General features: G+C 39.7%; 1 protein-coding gene across 1 annotated transcript in view; it reads right to left on the bottom strand.

Moving 5' to 3' along the window:
- LOC133141714 (PALM2-AKAP2 fusion protein) overlaps positions 1-20,033 on the bottom strand; it is a 134,853-nt gene that overhangs the window by 51,344 nt on the left and 63,476 nt on the right. Inside the window, exons 7-10 of the mRNA XM_061262368.1 lie at positions 19,782-19,803; positions 18,654-18,752; positions 16,329-17,123; positions 4,953-5,026 (exon numbers count right to left, since the gene is read on the bottom strand). Of these exons, the coding sequence (XP_061118352.1) occupies positions 4,953-5,026; positions 16,329-17,123; positions 18,654-18,752; positions 19,782-19,803 (990 nt within the window). The remainder of the gene's footprint in view (positions 1-4,952; positions 5,027-16,328; positions 17,124-18,653; positions 18,753-19,781; positions 19,804-20,033) is intronic.

Raw genomic sequence — 20,033 nt, 5'->3', positions numbered from 1 at the left:
AATTAAGGACACAATTTATTATTATTCCAATGTGTGTGATCAAAAACAAACATCTAAACAGCAAATCAATTATGAATTTTAGGGAAAACAAATTGAAGGATGGATTAACTTGATTATAAAGTTACTCAGTTCAGTTGTCGAGCAGAACTTCAATTCCAAAGCTGAAAACTATGCCGTTAAAATGTTATGTATTCTAATAAACTGAGCATAAAGTATCTTTGTACAACTATAATACGTACGTGAGACACACCCACTGCAATGCTTGGCTATGATTTCTGCAGCGGTACACTTTTTCTTCACAGTTTTGGTTGAGGTCACAGAATGCTGCAAGGAGAACCTCCGCAGTATGCCAGCTCCAGTGACCTCCTTTAGGCATCTCTTCTCAGGTACCAATTTTGTGAAAACCTCCAAAAACCGCGCAGTACCACCATTCGACAATTTAATTTAAAACGCGTTTTTACAATTAACTAACCAACCAGAGCAGCGCACTTCATTGCTTCTTCCCCTGCTATTTCCTATGTAAGTACTCTATGTAAAATGCATAGATATAGCAGCTAGCTACCTAGCTATAATAGCTTACTGTACTACAAATCCCATACATGTAACCCCGTTAGGTTGGGTACTGTACCTCATAACTGCAGGAGACATCCAGCGAGACGCTGTGTGCTTTCCACAGACGCCGTGCCGTCGCTTCCCAATATGGAGAATAAATAGCAGATTTTCTTAGAAAAAAGCTAGAAACTGCATTCAAAAAGTTTAACAAGCAGGCTGTCACACAGACTGTCCCTTCCGCCTCGATATTCTACAATGTGATGCAGGGCGTTTGCAGCACGTTTGACTTGGATGACATTGAACATTCACGCCGGAGCTTCGGCGCTGCTTGTTCAGCGCTCACTGTTCTCTCCTGTCTGTGCGAGCACGCCTGCTGAATAATGAATGCACAACGTAGTGCTGGAGGTTTCTCTCTCATTCCACGGCAATCAGGCACCGATCGGAGCGAGCCGGCACAATGAGCCCTGCGCGTTAGCTCGGGTTACTGTTCCCTATTCAGCTGCGCAACAATCTGGCTTCCATCCTGCCTTTGTTTCCCCCCCACCGAATAGGAACCGAGCGAAACGCCGACCGGGAGGTCAAAACCTGCCGCTAAAGGCATTTTCATGGACAATAAACACAAACACTGTCCAGAACAATTTAACTCGGCAACAATGCGCTTTTGAAAAGCGTCTGATTGGAGGAAATGTGCTATGCCAAAGGTATATAAAGTATGCGCAAATAACTTCCCATGTGAATGGACATAATCTTTCACTTATAAATATTGTAGCACATGCTGTGTATTTGTAATATTGTAGGGTAGACTCAGCTTTCAGTGCCTTATCCTAAGGGTGGGAAGAACATCTCAAGAACGATCTTGAATCTTAAAGGGGGCTTATTCTGATTGTTCGTGTAGCTGCCCAAATTGCACTCCGGACAAGCAATCACTGAAACTCTGTACTATTGCTTATTATCCAAGCGAAGAATACATATATAGTTATAAAACAACACCAATTTGTTATCGGTAGCATCAAGCAAATTAGCTATAGTTAGCTTGAAGAATTTACAAATATCCACTTAGGATAAAATATAGGCAATAGGAACATAGTTGCGATTGCACTAGCGTTGTGCTTCAGGTGGATATTTGTACATTCGGGAAGCTAACTAGTAATCGCTAATTTGCTTGTTATAGCGAACTGGTATTGTTTTCTAACTAGATAAACGAGAGTATACAGAGTTTCAGTGATCGCTTGTCTGGAGCGCAATTTGTGTTATATTACGGGTTGTATTCATAGACTGTGGGAAGCATAAGCAGTGTTGTGGTTTGAGGTTGCCTATTGTTGCAATTCCTCTCTTGACCATTAGGAGTCCGAAATTACCTAAGTTACTTTAACTGTGAAACGGCATCATCATTACCTGAGACTGGTTGATTTTGATTAGTCAGTACTGGATTGTCGGGTGCCCATGCTTGCAGGAGCTAATGTTGCTTTTATGGTTATTAAACCATACAATATTATTAGCTTGAGCAAGCACAGGTGCCTGTCAGTTATATTGTTCATGACAGGCTTGTGCAGTAGTTTTGAAAAAAGTAATCAAGTGCCAACTTTTTTGGTGGCATGTGATCATCGACATATTGTTCACATAATGAGAACCATAATCAGATAATATAATTAGATCATAATACTACGGAGATATGCTTTTGCACTGATCCAAAAGAAGCCTGACTATGACCATAGCTGGCTTTACTATTACTAGGCCTGTAAAGGCATTGTTATTGGTCCTTGCATATATAATTCTGATCAACTGGCATATCATTATTGCAGAGAACATACCTGTGACTCAGAGAATGCCACCTACCCTTTATAGCAAGCAAAGATAAATAAACAAATACGAAAATGTTCTCATACTGCGCTTCTATTGTTTGCCATATTGACTGGTATCTCTTTGGCTAGATGATAAACAGAAGTAATTATATTTTATTTAATCTAGGACATATTTCTGTCCTTGGACAGAAATCCTGAATTAGCGATTACTAGTTAGCTTCCGAATGTACAAATATCCACCTGAAGCACAACGCTAGTGCAATCGCAACTATGTTCGTATTGCCTATATTTTATCCTAAGTGGATATTTGTAAATTCTTCAAGCTAACTATAGCTAATTTGCTTGATGCTACGATAATAAATTGGTATTATTTTATAACTATATATGTAGTCTTCGCTTGGATAATAAGCAATAGTAGAGTTTCAGTGATTGCTTGTCTGGAGTGCAATTTGGGCAGCTACACGAAAAATCAGGACAGAAATACACAAACAATCAGAGGAAATCCTGATTAATTAATGCTTAAGTGGAGTTGAATATAAATTCCATAAAAAATGTATGGGACACCTACGAAACAACAAACTATAACAGTGAGTTCAAGTTACACCTGCAAACATGGTAGGCTATTGAAGTGGCATGACATGGCTGATTTGTTTACGAGTTTAGTTTTTTGCCTTGTGTTTAATGTCAGAGGTTGACATGAACTGTTTTTCCCAGTCGGAAGGTGCTAATTAGTTCATGCTAATATGACGTGAATGCAGCATCAGGCTTCGTTGCTATGTTTTTACATTACATTTATTGAAGCTTTATTGAAGCATGGCCACATAATCACTTTGTTTGAAGCATTTGACACCTCCATAGCTATCGGCTATTGCTGGGACCTCCCAGTGGGATTCCAGATAACGATGTCTCCTATGATTTGCCAATGCGTTCCTCTAGCCCAAAGTATACTCCCTCAATGAAGCCTGGAAGGCAGCAGATTGTCGAAATAGTAAACTAATCGCGATGGGTTTAACAAACTAGCTAGCTCAGTAACATAAATACAGATACATTTAATAAAAATAAATAAAAATAAAGTTGCTAGGGAAGTAATAATATGTACACATAATCCGTTGGCAGAGCTGAAATGGCTGCCTTGCAGGCATCACTGTGGGAAGGAAAGTGCCAAATGTGGAACTATTTTCTTTTTACCTGTTGCATAGTGCATGTTACTTGAGAAAGAGTTTACAACAGCTAGGCTTTAGTCTTCCACAGCTCTGACAATTCACTGCTCACACTACGGAAATAAAATACACCGATCAGCCAATCACCAGCTTAAACCAGTTTTTCATGATTAAAAATGCTTTAAACTGTATACACTTTCTATAAACACTTAATATTTAATGATATGATATGTGTACTTATCTAAGCAGATAATCATAAGTGAATTACATTCAAAAGTTTCATTTTTAAATGAAAATGGAAGTCTTGGAAGCTTATATAATAACAATTATTATAACAAATAATTGTTATTTAAATAGCTTTTCTTTAATGTATTTTTATTAAATGTACCCACTGGGCCTCATTTATCAAAATTTTCAGAAATGTGTGTGAAAATGTATACGTGATCAGAAACAAACAAAGAATTTGCACCTGATTTATGAAAGAGGAGTCACAGCTTTTTACAACGTATGTATGTTGATGAATACCACTCAATCGTAAACAAGCATAAAGCATAAATTGACACCCCTAAAATACCTTAAGGACCACAGAAATCTATTTCAAGAGATGGCAGAGAAAAAATACAGTGCAGCCTACACATCAGATTGAAAAGCATTATATGACTGTGTCGCTCCAGCTAACTTCTTGCGAACATGAACATATATATAAAACTTGATATAAAAAATGTAGGACTTAATATCTTCTATGGCATGATATTGAATATGAACTGGCCGTTAACAATAACGTTGTTTTTCTGTTCAAAAACTATGTTCTATTAAAGCAACAAATGTAATCTCAAGACAGTCTAATGCTGCATTCATATCGGAATGACCGAATGACCACCTTCCGACTGGGAAAAACAGTTCACGTCAACCCCTGAAATTAAATTAGAGACAAAAAACATGCCATGCCACTTCTATACCATGATGTTTGAACTTGAACTCGCCATTATTGTTTGTTGTTTCTTTTGTGAGCCTCAACAAAGAAATTGGCTCGGTCTTTCTGAAGTAGGCTACGCCATGCTCCGATCTTCGAATAGACTAAAGCATAACATTTACATGTAATGTTAAGAGAGGCCAGACATATAAACAACCTTACGCCCTATTTATAGCAAACTTTGACCCCCACTTACATGATAAAGTGGTGAATGCGAACACATTAGCGACCGTTAAGACTACGACCCTAGATATACAGGAAAGAGACCACTATTCAGAAAGCCAAGGAAACAGCTATCCCAAATTGGTTTAGACATGAATAACACAAAATGTAAACAATTTACCACTGGCAACCAGAACAATGATATTCTGAATGTGCCATTCTGCGCACATTTCTTCCCAAGTTGAGGATACCTGTAAGCATGAACCCAAATCCAGAAATATTTGAGAAACAGAGATTACTTACCAATGCAGTATGAGAAATATTTGTTTGAACACCAGTGATTGATCCTCTCTCTGCAGCCTTTGGCACTGAAGGTCCTACAATAGAAAACCAGAATGCTTATTAAAGCAAACAGAGCTATTTTCATTTTACAATAGAGCAATGACCTACAGATCTTAAAAATGTGAACAACATTTTATTCTGTTTTACAGAAGATACTGAAAAACAAAACCAATTTGTGGTGATATTGAGATAGGCATGCTTTTGGTTTAGGATCCAAATTGATTGCATCTCATTCAGAATCATCTATAATCATATATTAAAGCTTCATACCGTATCACTTTTCAGATTACTTCACCATTATTGAAAAAAGTCCTATACTATACTTGAAAATGCAACTTTAGGACAGTTGGATGGAGTAAGCATAGCCCAGGCCAATAGAAACCACAGATAGGATTTAGAGAAGCTTGGAATAACCATCATGCCATTTCCTTGGGGGCTTAGTTTCTCATGACAACATTCCAGACCTGGGTCTAATACGTAATTGTTTTGGATTCAAATAATATTCTATACTTGACTGAGCTTGTCTGGTGTATTGGAACAAATTAAATACTCTCAAAACGTCCAAACCCCCACTTTCTGGTCATCTTGGTTGGTTCAGTTGCACCAGGCAAGATCAATTGAGCACAGAAAAGTATTTGAATGCAAAACAATTACATATCTGACCAGAGTCTGCATCCCATTGGTGATGGTATACAGAGGTGCAGAACATACTGTACATGGTCACACACTGTACTGACTACATGCTACATGCACAGTGAACTGTGAGTCTGTCGTCTAATTCTTGGATGTTTTCAAGGATGGAATATTTTCATTTCTGTATTATTAAGAAGCAATGTGTAAGGTCAAAGGCAGGTATTGTAACAAGACTAGCTGATATTTCCGCCCAAGGCTCACAACCAAACTAGGCCACTCTCAGTATCGCAGGGAAATAGTGCAGGTATTGCTATTTTTATATGCAGCCTTTTCATCACAGTTGAATTTAGAGACAGCTTTATTATCTGCAGGGGTTTCCATGTTGAGCCTACACAACACAACCACAGAACATTCAGAACACAACCACAGAACATACACAACACAACCACAGAACATTCACAACACAACCACAGAACATAAACAACACAACCACAGAACATACACAACACAACCACAGAACATTCACAACACAACCACAGAACATTCACAACACAATCACAGAACATACACTACACAACCACAGAACATTCACAACACAACCACAGAACATTCACAACACAACCACAGAACATACATAACACAACCACAGAACATTCACAACACAACCACAGAACATACACAACACAACTACGTAATATTCACAACACAACCACAGAACATTCACAACACAACCACAGAACATTCACAACACAACCACAGAACATACACAACACAGCCACAGAACATACACAACACAACCACAGAACATTCAGAAAACAACCACAGAACATGTGTGTGATGTCATGATGACCACTACATCAAGTCTAACATAAATGCATGCATAATTCATGATTCCAATGTCATCATCACATTAATTGTGTCTCTACCTAATGGTTTATTGTGCACAATGAGGTGCCATCAAATTATTTGCCTTGCTTGTAATCACTGGCTCCATTTTTGAACATTCAGTCAAGGTCTTTAATGAACAGCTGCCAAAACAGCGAGATAAAATGGCTTCTGTCAGCATCCCCTCCCCGTCTGATTTCCAGTCATTTCTCCTGCTCGGCATTTGTGTTCGATAAGAGAAGTGTTGGTGTGACCCGGTGATCACACCCACAAAGCATTTCATCAGCACTGCATGGACTGCATTACATCAAATAATCACATCCGGTAATAACAGGGTGATGTGTTCATCAGATCATATCAGAAGGTGTATGGTTTTAGGATATAAGACCATGGGCATGACAATTTCATTACATGCATTCACATTTTAAAAAAGTGTTCCCCTCCATGGAGGAATGATAGATTTGTTAATTATTAGCACTTCACTACTAAGTGAACTTCACTGAAGTTTGATGTGATCTATCCCCTTGAAAAAGCTGCTATTTTAGTTTGTTTCTTGACTCCAATCCAAAACTTTGTTACTGAATAATCTTCCAGAGAAAATCCCACGCAGGACCTTTTACCTTTTCAGATGCAGTAAGAGATGTATTCTCTGGCTGAGCTGTGAGTAGGCATGTACCACACACACACACACACACACACACACTGCACATACACACATGCACAAACACACACACACACACACACACACGCACAAACAAATACATGCACACATGCAAACACACACATGCACATGCAAACACACACATGCACATGCAGACGCATACGCACGTGAACTGTGAAGTATTATAAATAAACAGTTAGATTTAACATTAGCTAGCTGGACTCCTTTTATTCAAAAGTCAAACATTGATTTGATTTGTATTCTTATATGTTTATAGTTGCTTATTTGTCAAACAACAAATGACATTGGCTCAGGCGGTAAGAGCAGTCTTCTGGCAGTCGGAGGGTTGTGTCGAAGTGTCCCTGAGCAAGACACCTAGCCCCCAAATTCTCCTGACGAGCTGCTTGGTGCCTTGCATGGCAGCCAATCGCCGTTGGTGTGTGAGTGTGTATGAATGGGTGAGTGAGAACCATCAATTGTACAGTGCTTTGGATAAAGGCACTGTATAAATGGCAACAATTTCCCAACTAGCAAATAAGAATGTACAGAACACTATTCAGTGTGAGTGTGTGTGTGTGTGTGTGTGTGGTATGTGAGTGTGTCTGTGTGTGTGTGATTGTGTGTGTGAGTGTGTGTGTATGTGTGTGTTTGTGAGTGAGTGTGTGTGTGTGTGTGTATGTGTGTGAGAGAGTGTGTGTGTGTCAGTGTGTGTGAGTGTGTGTGTGTGTGTGAAACTCAGGCAAGTATATTACAGTAGATTAGTGTTCATGTTACTCTCGCTGCACTGTGGTGTGTGTGTGTGTGTGTGTGTGTGTGAGTGTGAAACTCACAGGCAAATATATTACAGTAGATTAGTGTTCATGTTACTCTCGCTGCACTGTGTGGTGTGTGTGTGTGTGTGTGTGTGTGTGTGTGAGTGTGAAACTCACCGGCGAGTATATTACAGTAGATCAGTGTTCATGTTACTCTGGCTGCACTGTGTGGTGTGTGTGAAAGCATCACAGGTTTGCTGGTGAATGGTTGTGAAACATTTCCATTTTTCTGTGCTGGATTGATCTTGCCTGGTGCAATTGAGCCAACCAAGAGGACCTCAAGGCAAGGTTTGTCATTTTTGAGAGTATTGCATAGGTGCCAATGCACAATGCAAGCTCAAAAAGTGTAGAAAAGAATTTGAATCCAAAACAATTACGTGTTCGACCTAGATCTCGTGTGAACAATGATTTGAAATGAACACAATTTTTTTTCTCATGAATCTTTTTCAACTAATATTCATTATTATTGAGGCTGTGTTGTGTTGATTTATAGATCAATAATAATGATCCCTTTAACAGAGCCTGCAGGGATTTTCACTCTGTTCAAATAACTGAATGTGTTATTCACTTAGACCTCTTTGCTCTGATTTCACTGCATTTATTTGGCAAGCATACATTCTCCATATTTGTTTAAAGGTTTCCCGCCTTGCAGTCTATGGTGAGTCCATTCCTGAGAGCCAGGGGGCTTAACAAATGGAGATGTATTATTTTGTCTGGCAACACTAGGGCAATATATAGAACAAGGCCTACATTCCTTCTGGAGTGGATTTGTATCTATAAATGCCTGTTTCTGTAACTCGATCCTACAGAGACATATGCATCTGTGGCCAGGGTCATTTGGAATGTAATTAAGAAAACATATGGCAGAAACCAGCAAAACAAACAGGGCTCTGTGTGTATATTTGCATGCTTTGTGAAGTAATTGCTTCAACAGATGCATGTGCTGTTTACATGTTCAATGTTGTGTTAAAAAGGTCTTCCATAGGATTACCAAGGAACAATGCAGTTTCTGTTGAATATGGATATTCAACAGAAGGTACAATAGGTAGGATTTTTGTGTTAAAACATTGTTACAAGACCATTGTAAATCCCTTCCTATCAGTGGAAAAGGCATACTGACATGTTGACTCACCCTCTGCCTATGTCTATAGTCCTTAAATTCGGGCTTCAAAATATACAGTTGACGGACCAACACTCTGTATCAAACCATTGTATGGCTGTACAATAATTCATCATTGTTTGTGAAATTGGTTGTGAAATTGGTTCTAATTGCCACAGCCAATGGTGTGGGTGGGGGGGTTTCAACGTCAGCAGGTTCTCAGAGAAGGGGGACGGATAAACAGTGTTGGGGTTTGAGGGTGTATGTCGCTGCAATTCCTCTCGTGACCATTAGAAGTCTGCAATTACCTATTGTACCTTTAATTCATTTAGATTTTATATTTATTTGAAGATGTATTGGTGACCAATAATCTATTGCAATATTAATAGATTCATTGATGAATTGGCATTGTTAGTTTGGATTCAAATGTGTTTGAAATTGATGAATGTATTATAGGAATGTAAAATACATCAGAGATTGAGGCCAGTATTTAATCAACATTCTGTTAAAAATATTTTTTTTCTGTTTACTGCTGCAAATAATCCCTCAAATATTCAAGTTTCAGGATAATACCACCCTTTGAATGATTACACCATTTGTATGGTGAAATTACTATAATTATTTTTACAGGAGTGAAACCTGATTTTGGATGATATAACAGGATTTTTCACAGTGCATAATCATCCTATCATCATAAAACTTTACTCCTTATCCAGGAGAGTGTTCTGAGGCAATTATTTTCTTGTCCTAAGCTTTAGGGGCAAGTACAGCCAAATCTCATTGTTAGATCCTGAAATTTCATTGTTTTTCTTCATCACAAATCTGACATTTCAAGAAAAATTACTATTTGGTACTGGTGATTAAAAAAATGTCTCAAAACAATCTTCAAACGTGTCTTATTTAGAATCTGAAACAATTATATCTTACTTAGTTCAGATTATAGACTGCTTCAGAAATGGGTCATTTCCGCCTCTTGAATAAAGTATACAAATCAGAACATTTTTGGTTATTTTGTTATTTTGTTGGAATTTATCTTTTCAAGTCCATACCTCATGATAATTGAAGTATGTACCTCTGAAATAATCTGGAATTAGCTATTTTTGTTTTGTGAAGAAGAAATTTGCATTAAATGGTCAGTTTAGCACAAATGCTGAGTGAAACTTCCTGATGTTCGCAAGGCATTCTGGGAATTAATTATTTTGATTTTGTTGTTTTGGCCTCTTTTGTTTACATGTCCCGTTGATAATATTATTACTCCCATTTCTGTGTGTGATTCAATTCCACAATTGATTTCCTTCTACTTATACAGTGGCTGTCTAGTCCATTAATGTTGAGCACTTTGGCAGTGAATTTTTATCCGACTGCTTTCCAGAGTATCACCTAGGTGGCACACCGCATAGCAAGCCACTCCCCAGCCAGATCCAGATCCATTCCAGACCTGAATACAACTGTTTTATCTAAACAGTTGGATTCTAAAAGTAACTAAATACCTGAGTGTGAACTGCAAACAAACCCATAGCCCATTGCTGATTTTAGATACTGTTAGATCACAAAAAATAATTGGAGAACTTCTCCTCTGAGAGATTCACTGCAGTAAAAATCAAATTTTCTCTTTCTCGATCCCATGAGTGGGCCATAGAATCCACAGGATATTGCAAGATGGAGGAGGGAATACAGGAAGAGTTTTTTGTAAATGCTGTTGGTGCAGCAGATGACACATGGTGAAGACGCACAACAAAATTGATGCAGCCTGTGTAGCAACACATGCTCCTGTTATGTGTGCTGAGAGAGAGCTCCTGTTATGTGTGCTGAGAGAGAGAGAGAGAGAGAGCTCCTGTTATGTGTGCTGAGAGAGAGAGAGCTCTGTTATGTGTGCTGAGAGAGAGCTCCTGTTATGTGTGCTGAGAGAGAGCTCCTGTTATGTGTGCTGAGAGAGAGAGAGCTCTGTTATATGTGCTGAGAGAGAGCTCCTGTTATGTGCGCTGAGAGAGAGCTCCTGTTATGTGTGCTGAGAGAGAGCTCCTGTTATGTGTGCTGAGAGAGAGAGAGAGAGCTCTGTTATGTGTGCTGAGAGAGAGAGAGCTCCTGTTATGTGTGCTGAGAGAGAGAGAGCTCTGTTATGTGTGCTGAGAGAGAGCTCCTGTTATGTGTGCTGAGAGAGAGCTCCTGTTATGTGTGCTGTGAGAGAGAGAGACAGAGAGAGAGAGAGAGAGCTCTGTTATGTGTGCTGAGAGAGAGCTCTGTTATGTGTGCTGAGAGAGAGCTCCTGTTATGTGTGCTGAGAGAGAGCTCCTGTTATGTATGCTGAGAGAGAGCTCCTGTTATGTGTGCTGAGAGAGTGGGCAAGCAGCTGTGGAAGAGGCAGGCAGGCAGGACTCAGAACAGGCCCATGTGAGGTTAGTTTGCTGGAAAACTGACTGGGATGCAGTCCTGAAGAAGAAACAGGAAGTGGTGTGACTGGCAGAGTGAGTTAGAGAAAGAACCATAGCACAGACACAAAGTGCGGGCGCAGTGGAAATACAAACGATGTTTATTGGACTAGGAATATCATACAAAGGGGTCGCCATAGCTACGGCGTGGCTGCTGGCAGTTTGTATTAGAGTGAGAGTGTGTGAGACAGAGGGGGAGAGATACAGAAAGGCATTATTTTAACAATAAGAAGAAAAGAAGAGGGAAGAGACATTAAAAGTGACACTCCAGCTTACAAAAATACAACAGTTCTCAATTAAAAAGCAGAGCAGTCTCATGGCAAATTTGTTCATTCCCATTGAGATTAGACAGAAAAAAACACTTGTGAAGAAAAAACTGACACATTTCAAAAACTGTATGCAGCAGTGTGTCTGATGCTGGAAAGTGTGCACTAGAGAACATTCAACACTACAGGGACTCTGGGAATGTGCTGACAAGGCCATCGCTGCCCCTGCTTGTGCATCACTAATGGGGTAAGCAACACATTTATGGCTCTGAAACATAACTGAATAGTGTGACAGACAGTGATACAGACCACTCTACAATGAATTATGACTGGATTTGTTTTGGATGAACTTTGACTTGCCATTGCATAATTCCAAATTACACAGTTAATAAATGTACCCATATAAATTTGACAATTATACCATATTATTTATCTCCAGGATTGCAATTGCAATACAATCACAGATCAAGTGAATACTTTGTTGTATTTCCACACAAATACATCTCTTGAATGTTCAATGTATACCAATAAACCAGATTTTTCTACAACCCTAATAGAGAATAGAATACAATAGAATATAATAACATCAATCCCAGGGGTAACTTCAGAATAGGTAAATATATAAAATATAAAATAAAGTAACTCATTGAGTAATGCTTGCCTTTGGCTTCCGGTATTTCCTGTCAATATATCCTCTAATCAATTTCCCATACAACAGGAACCACAGCTGTTAAACTAGTTTTGCCCACATAGCATTTTAATGTCCACTCTATTGTTATGCAGTGAATGAGGAGAAACTGTAGTGTTGTCATCACTAAAAACAGGAAATCAAGAGATGATATATTTCATGTTTCATTAGGCAGCTAATATGGAGTAGGCAGTGGAAACTATAATTTGGGTGAGTTCATATGATTTTGAGTTCGTTCATATGACGATTTGCTTTCTCACACCGTCACATCATATAACTGTATCTTCAGTGTCCTGTACTGATAGTGCTGCTCAGTTCTTTCCACTGATATATCTCAAGATATACAGAGTAATTTAACCGTCATTTACAGATGTTTAAAAAACATCTACAGCTAAAAAAGATGACACATCCTCACATATATATATGCAAACATTTAAAAACGCCAATAATCCATAAAACTATAAGTCTCATCCAAACATGTTAAAATCATTTCTTTGACTTAATGTTTTCTAAATCTAGAATCAATATCTTTATTTTGGTGGTCTTAGACTTGCATTGCTTTAGGATACACGTAAGAAAACATTACAGAGAGCTCCTGTTGGCTTGAATTGTGCTAACAATATATGGTCACAGGATTATATAGAGAACGATTAAAGGACCTGAATTGCATATATTAATTTTAAAATATGTTTGTGACAGAAGCTGGGTTAGCAATAAATAAATATAATAGCCAGAATATATTAAAAGGGCTGTGTTACAATGATTGAGATGAACAAACAACAGCGACAACAATGAAAATAAAATAGGATTTGGACATTACAGATGAAAGCATGCTGTCAGTGGGTATAAGTTCTTTGATTGGCTTGACAATACAGAATCGATTTGTGCTTAGATACCGTTTAGAAATCTGGAAATGAGGAATTCAGAAATTCCTTACTCTCGGCCTGATGTTTATGGTGACTGAAAATAAAATCTATTCATATAGAGAGCAAAAGATTTTGTACACCCTAGATATACATTTCAATGCAATTTCCATTACAGTGGATTTAACCGATGATAAAACAAAATGGCTTTACACTTCCAACCATGAATTAGAGAATTTCACAAGTATGCAGTGCTAAACATAAGTTCACTTGGCATTGCCTCCAGTGAAAAAGAAGGGATGAAGAGAGATAGCGAGTATGCGTTGCATTGTGGGAAACACAGCAACGCAATTAATATTGGAAGAAAATTATACTAAAAATATATATGTTTTTAAATGCATGAAGATACATGGATTTTTCATACATGTGTATTAATATAAATAATGTGGCTATTTTCTTTTCATAATTAATCTCTATATAAATAGATCTAGGTCTAAATAAATTTAGCATTCATATAGAGCATATATACATACTTTATCTACAGGTGCACTGTATACCTTTCATATTGTGGATGAATAACCTTTGCCACCAATTCAGTTCCATTTTTAGGATAAAATGTGATCTACCTGTTGTTGCTAACAAAGAGTTACATCAAGCATTTTCACATCACCGCCATTTTGTATTGATGTACTTTCAACTGAAATACTTTTTTGCTGAGGCTTTTTCAGAAGGCCAGGGATTTCTTTAGGTCAATTTCCACAGAAGCATCAGACACTAGCACTTCCTTTGAGATGACAACTTTGTGACAACCATAAACAGTACTGCCATATAATTCTGCCTTTCCCATTAATTTCAGTGGGGATAATTGGGTGGCCAGATTGGGAGTTTAGCAGAAAACCAGGATTAACACCCACACTCTCATTCTTCTTTCATGACCACAAACAGGCCAAGATCTTATTAAAATAAAGTATAAAAACGTTAACACCATCTAATAGCACAGAGCTGTCAGTGTATTAAAGCACTGTCGCTCCACTAGGCCCAGAACATAGACTTCCTGCTGTCTCACCAAAACCAAAGCTTCAGCAATTAGTTGCATTTTGGTATAGCTGACCATAGTTTCCCATTGCCTTTTACATTTCTTTTTTCTTTGGCTGGTATAGATTTGATATTTGGTTCCTGGCAATAATTTTAGCCATTAGTAATTTACATGCAACATAAACTACCCTCAACATGGTATGGTATAGTCAATTGATTAGTGAGAAACTATTGGTATTCATATCAAATGACAATTTTTGAAACAAGCAAAAATAAATATCTACTTATTGTTTAATTATTTAAATACATATTTTATTCTGAATGAAATGGATTCCCTATAATATAGATGTTCAAGGAAGAGGACATTCTGAAGACTAGACTAAGGAAACCTACCAACCTGTGCTTACATTTGCTGAGTCCTCCTGATCTCCTGGTCCCACAGCACCAAGTTGACATGTAAACTGGGACCAAGCCTCATCGTGTAATGGCTTGTGCTAATTCCTTATACTCTACTCTATCCGCTCGCTCAGAGAAAGCCAAGTGCCCAATACTTCTGTAATTGACAAAAGTTATTTAATCAATTCTAATAATTGTATGCAAATATCAACAACATTTTCGTGAACGTAAAAATTTCCAATATCCAAGCTTTTCAAAGAGATTCATCAAGCTTTCCTGTACATCCAAAGCAGAGAACTTGAGTTAGAATCTCTGGAGAAGTGCAGGTGGAAGGATCTGATTGGCAGCTGTTGTTGCTGTGAATCCTATCCCAGAGCAGAAATTAAATGATAAAAAAATAAATTACATTTCACTGGGTTTGTCCAATAATCACCCAAACACTGAAGAAAGGACTACAGCATTGTTTTAGTGGACACTATTCTACACATATTGTACAATGCCTACAGCACAGGCCTCAAAATGATGGGACCATATTTTAAAAAATAGTCTTAGAAAACTGAATGCCAGCGGCTAAGTGTTTAGAAAACCATGGCACTTAAGATATGCCATGAATATTTCTTCTTCAGAGATGAAGAAGTCCATTCAATGGCCTTTTTTAAAAAAAAGAAAGAAAAAAGCAAAAACATTCAAATACAGTGGCAAAGTGGAACCTGTTGAACTACTTGTACATCAGAATAAATAGGCACAGATACCAAAGGCAATTATACCAAGTTCTTCCAAAAAGGATCTGCACATTTTTTAGTATAGCATATGTACATTGCAAGCTTGGTATTATTCTGTTCATCGTCATGGAGAAAGAGCCACTGGTGCTTTCAGCTCTGTAAACAAAAGGACATGTCCACACTGACAGATTCGCTCAAAGATTCGGTAAGGCCACTGGACAAATGCTGGGTATGAATATTGAAATAAAGTTTCCAGATGTATGTTTTACAAAGAAACAAGGAGTCATAAAGACATGTATATGTTGACCACCTCCTCCAAATGAGTGTGAAAATATATGCTACATTTTCATTAAAAAAACTCAGTGATCTGGAAGTATTATATTCGTCTTTTTCAGTAGTTTGATTTATGTCCTGGTTTTAGATGTTCGTGTGCCTTCAAAATGTATCGGACCATAGCTGATGTGGATTGTTCTTCCTGTTGGTTTTTGGTTTCTCACCCACAAACCTAATGTTAATATACTATAATATACTTTAATTGCAAATTATCACATCTTGAATCAAAACTTCAAAACTTCCCATTTTTAGGCTCCACCCCAACCCGCTTTCGCTCACCATGCAGCTACGCGTCCTGCTACACCACAGCGTGTCAGACGGCCATGTTTAAGAAGTGGGTCAGAGGAGATAAGTGAAACAGACAGACATGTTCTCAGACCACAGAAGAAGAGTGGTGTTAGTAAAAAGGTGGAGGATTGGCGGAGGAAGAGCCTTGGAAAGAGAGTCCCGGGAGAGAGCTGGGAGAAAGGGTCACATGATAGTACAACAGTGGCAGCGCTTTTTCTTTTCTATACCTGGGGGAGGGGGCTCCTTGGCCGAGCTCTCGTCTTTGCCCTCAGAGGACAGTTCGGTGGTGTCGGAGAGGGGCCGCCCGGAGACCAGGTCTGCAGCATTCCCGTCCATGGTGGAGATGTCGGTGACGGTCTTCTCCCGGAGCGACTTCTCGTCGTCCTCATCGATGAGCACGATCTCGGCCTTGATGGTGCCGTCGAAGCCCAGGAGCTTCTTGGTCTCCTCCTCGTCATCCACGCTGTGGTAGCCCATGAAGATCATGGTGACCGGCCTCTCCGCCGTGGCCTGGGGAACCTCCGTCACCTCGTCCTCAAACCCGGACTGGGGCTGGGCTGCAGGGCCCTTTCCCTGTGGCCCCTGCTGGCCCTGTGGCCCCTGTGGCCCCTGCTGGCCCCGAGGCCCCTGTGGCCCCTGCACCATCTGGAGCTTGGCCTCCTTGTGCAGCGTCTGCTCCCTGGGCTCCTGCCCGTTGCCGGGGGCGACCACTGCAGATCCCTGCCCGTTGCCGGGGGCGACCACAGCAGATCCCTGCCCATTTCCGGGGGCGACCCGGGCATTCCTCTGTCCACTCGCCCGTCCCGTCAGACCGTTCCCCTCCTCGGGACTCCAGGGGTGCAGCCCATTCTCCAGGGCCCCCTGGCCTCCGGGCCGGACCTCGTACACCATCTTGCGCCCATCGTCGTAGACCTTAACGCCCCTCTGGTGCAGGTCCTCCGGGCTCACAGCCGAGGTGGAGAGGATCTTTGTCCCGCCCGTCTTCCTGTCCTTCTCCACACTGATCTCCACAGCGTACATCACTGCGGGAGACACCAGGACAGCCAGACATTTTATTTTACAGACCCATTTATCCAATGCAACATACAAAAAAGTGAATACCATGCTTATTAGAACAAGCTACAGAACAGGGCTTCCTTTTGTTATACCTAAAGCTGTACCTTAACGTTTCAGCGTGTTTCCAGAAATGTACTCAGCTAAGTATACCTTCTGTAAGTGATACTTTCGTAAGGCTGGTCTGGACCACTCTTAGCTATACATTATCGATGTTGTCAGCTCAGTGGCCACCACTGTTATGACCGCAAGCTTCTGAAATCAGCTGTTGTTGAACTCATCTCAATCTGTTAAGCAATATGTACACTAACAATTTTACAGTCGTAGTTGGCTAATAATGTTACGAAAATACCGCATTAATGTGTATTTAGTGTTTTCATGCGAAGGATAAAATGATAGATATATATATACGGTTGGATAATTTAGTTTGTACGTTTTGAATTCTATTAATTCTATTAAAGTTCCCACCAGTAGTGATAAATGCTATATTTTTAAGTATTCCTGCAGTGTTTTATTCATAAAGAACACCACTTTCTGTCATAATGCAGTCGCTGCATGGAGTGAATAATCGGTCCTGGAGCTGTCGGTGGCCTAGTAACATCACGCATAGAAGCTAACACTTAACCCTTTAATGTTCTGCTTGACTGGTAGAGCATATCATATGTTTTCCATGGCTCTTTACTTGGCAAGGACATTAAAAGCATTTAAGCAACCTCCTAAGGTATAGTTCGGGAAATACGCCTAGAAAAGTAGATACACATGGTCTAGTACACATGGAAGATAGGCCAAGTCAGTCAGGAATTAGGTCAGTAACTATTGTACCAAGATAAATACAAATGCAAACACAACTGCAACTTAGACCACAAAGTACATCAAGGGGCTAAACGATTGAGACACACGTGGCAATAGATCAGGGTCAATCACCATCTATCTATTCACCACACCATTCACAAATCTCATGTAAAACAGATTAATTTTCATTGGCGGGAATTATGTCGCATTAATCATGACAAGACAAAAGAACCTGATTACTATTGTACAGTTTGATGGTAAATTCTCAGTATGAACTGTGAAACAGTCATCCATATAACCCACTGCATTATCCAGTTTAATTATTTTCTTGAGCATTATACAGTTATGAATATGACTGATACTCTTATTATTGACAATGACAATATTTATAATTATGGTTATAATTATGGTGATGATTTTGCTCATATTTGCCCTGATCTAATAAAGAATTACATTTCAAATCATTTCAGAATTCTTGGTCAGAATCAGCAAAAACATTCAGATACATTCAGTTCACCAGTCATCATTTCAGAGCCATGTATGAAGCGGTTGACTAACTGTAAAATACTTTAATAATTACTGTAAAAATGTCTCACTTGGGACCCGGCAAGAAAGTTCTAACATTTTATGAGGGCTCCTGTCCACAGGCCTTCCATTGGCCGAGCCCATTCCGGCTATCGTCTGGCTCCTCCCACTCTTGAGCCTACCTTTCTTAGGGAGCGGCTCGTCGCCGGGCGCCCGGGGCGGGGGGGTGGAGTAGAGCTGGGGGAGGTCAGGGACGTGTGACTGCAGGTAATTCACTGCATCTGTGGGGCAGGAACAGGAAGTGACATCAGACCTTTCAAAAATCAGTCCCAGAACATCCAAATGTCTGTCTGGATGCCTCCCCCCCTCTCTCTCCCATCCTCCCACCCTCTCTCTCTCCTCTCCCTCCCCCTCTCTCCCTCTCGCTCCCTGGCTGTCTCTCTATTTCCCTCTCTCCGTTGCTGTCCCTCTCTCTCCCTCTCCCTCTCTCACTCTCTCTCCATTGCTGTCCCTCTCTCTCCCTCTCCCTCTCTCCCTCTCTCTCTCTTGCTGTCCCTCTCCCCTCTCTCTGTAGCTTTGTGCTTAGACAGCAGCAGTGATGGTGTGTTTGAGGGAACAATGAGCATGCTCTGAATACCGGGATCAGTGTAAACAAAGTGTGGCCATTTTACCTTGTGATCAGAATTCCATACTCTTGCTGAGGCTCAAGGGATACTGTCCAAGAAGCTAACATAAAGCTCTAACAAACTATCAACTCACAAAGGCATAGATCCATGTACACGTGTGAATGACTATGTACACTACATGCAGCATTCCTGGAGAATGGAAAGCTATATAGTGCCCCCCACTAAGGTTTGAATCACGGGTGAGTGAATGGGAGCTCTGCCCCCCCCCCCCGAAAGAGCCCTGAGCCCCACCCCCAGAAAACAATAACAGTGATAGCACTCCCCCCGCAGGATAATCAGAGCTCCAGTTATTTTAAACTTCTTACTGCTCAAATTACAGGGATGGGTATTTATATCTTGGACATTTTTCAAGCTGTTTTATTTCATATTTTTTAAGTCTGATTTATGAAAGTCAACAACCTTTGTCTCATTAAAATTATTGATGTTCTCTGAACATGTTGATGGATGACTAAGGGAGTGTGTCGCCTCACATTTATTCCCCAGTGAAACAGGGGAACATGGGTGACCACTTATGAATTCCTAAAGACTCAGATCAAGATTGCTTGTGTGTGTGTGGGTGTGTGCATATACACAAATTATATCCAACATGATTTAAAAAATGGTGACGTAACACTCAGTACTTGCCTCCATCTTGGTTTTGAAGACTCTAAAATGCAAGCAGACAAAAACAAGCTGTTTAGTTTATGAGCCTATTCAATGATCAAAATATATTTTTTGGATGGTAAAATGCAACATAACAAACAATATATATACAAGAATCCATCTTCTAAAAGTCAGCAGCTCAGCATATTTATCCAGAGACATGGCATAATTGGCTATATTCTGCTGAACTGAAAGTCAGTGTAAAGGGTGTTTATTCAGAGAAATTGACCATCA

This window comes from Conger conger, chromosome 12, assembly GCF_963514075.1.
Source record: "Conger conger chromosome 12, fConCon1.1, whole genome shotgun sequence".
NCBI lineage: Eukaryota > Metazoa > Chordata > Actinopteri > Anguilliformes > Congridae > Conger > Conger conger.
The sequence above is the reverse complement of the archived record's forward strand: the minus strand, read 5'-3'. Positions and strand labels throughout refer to the sequence as shown.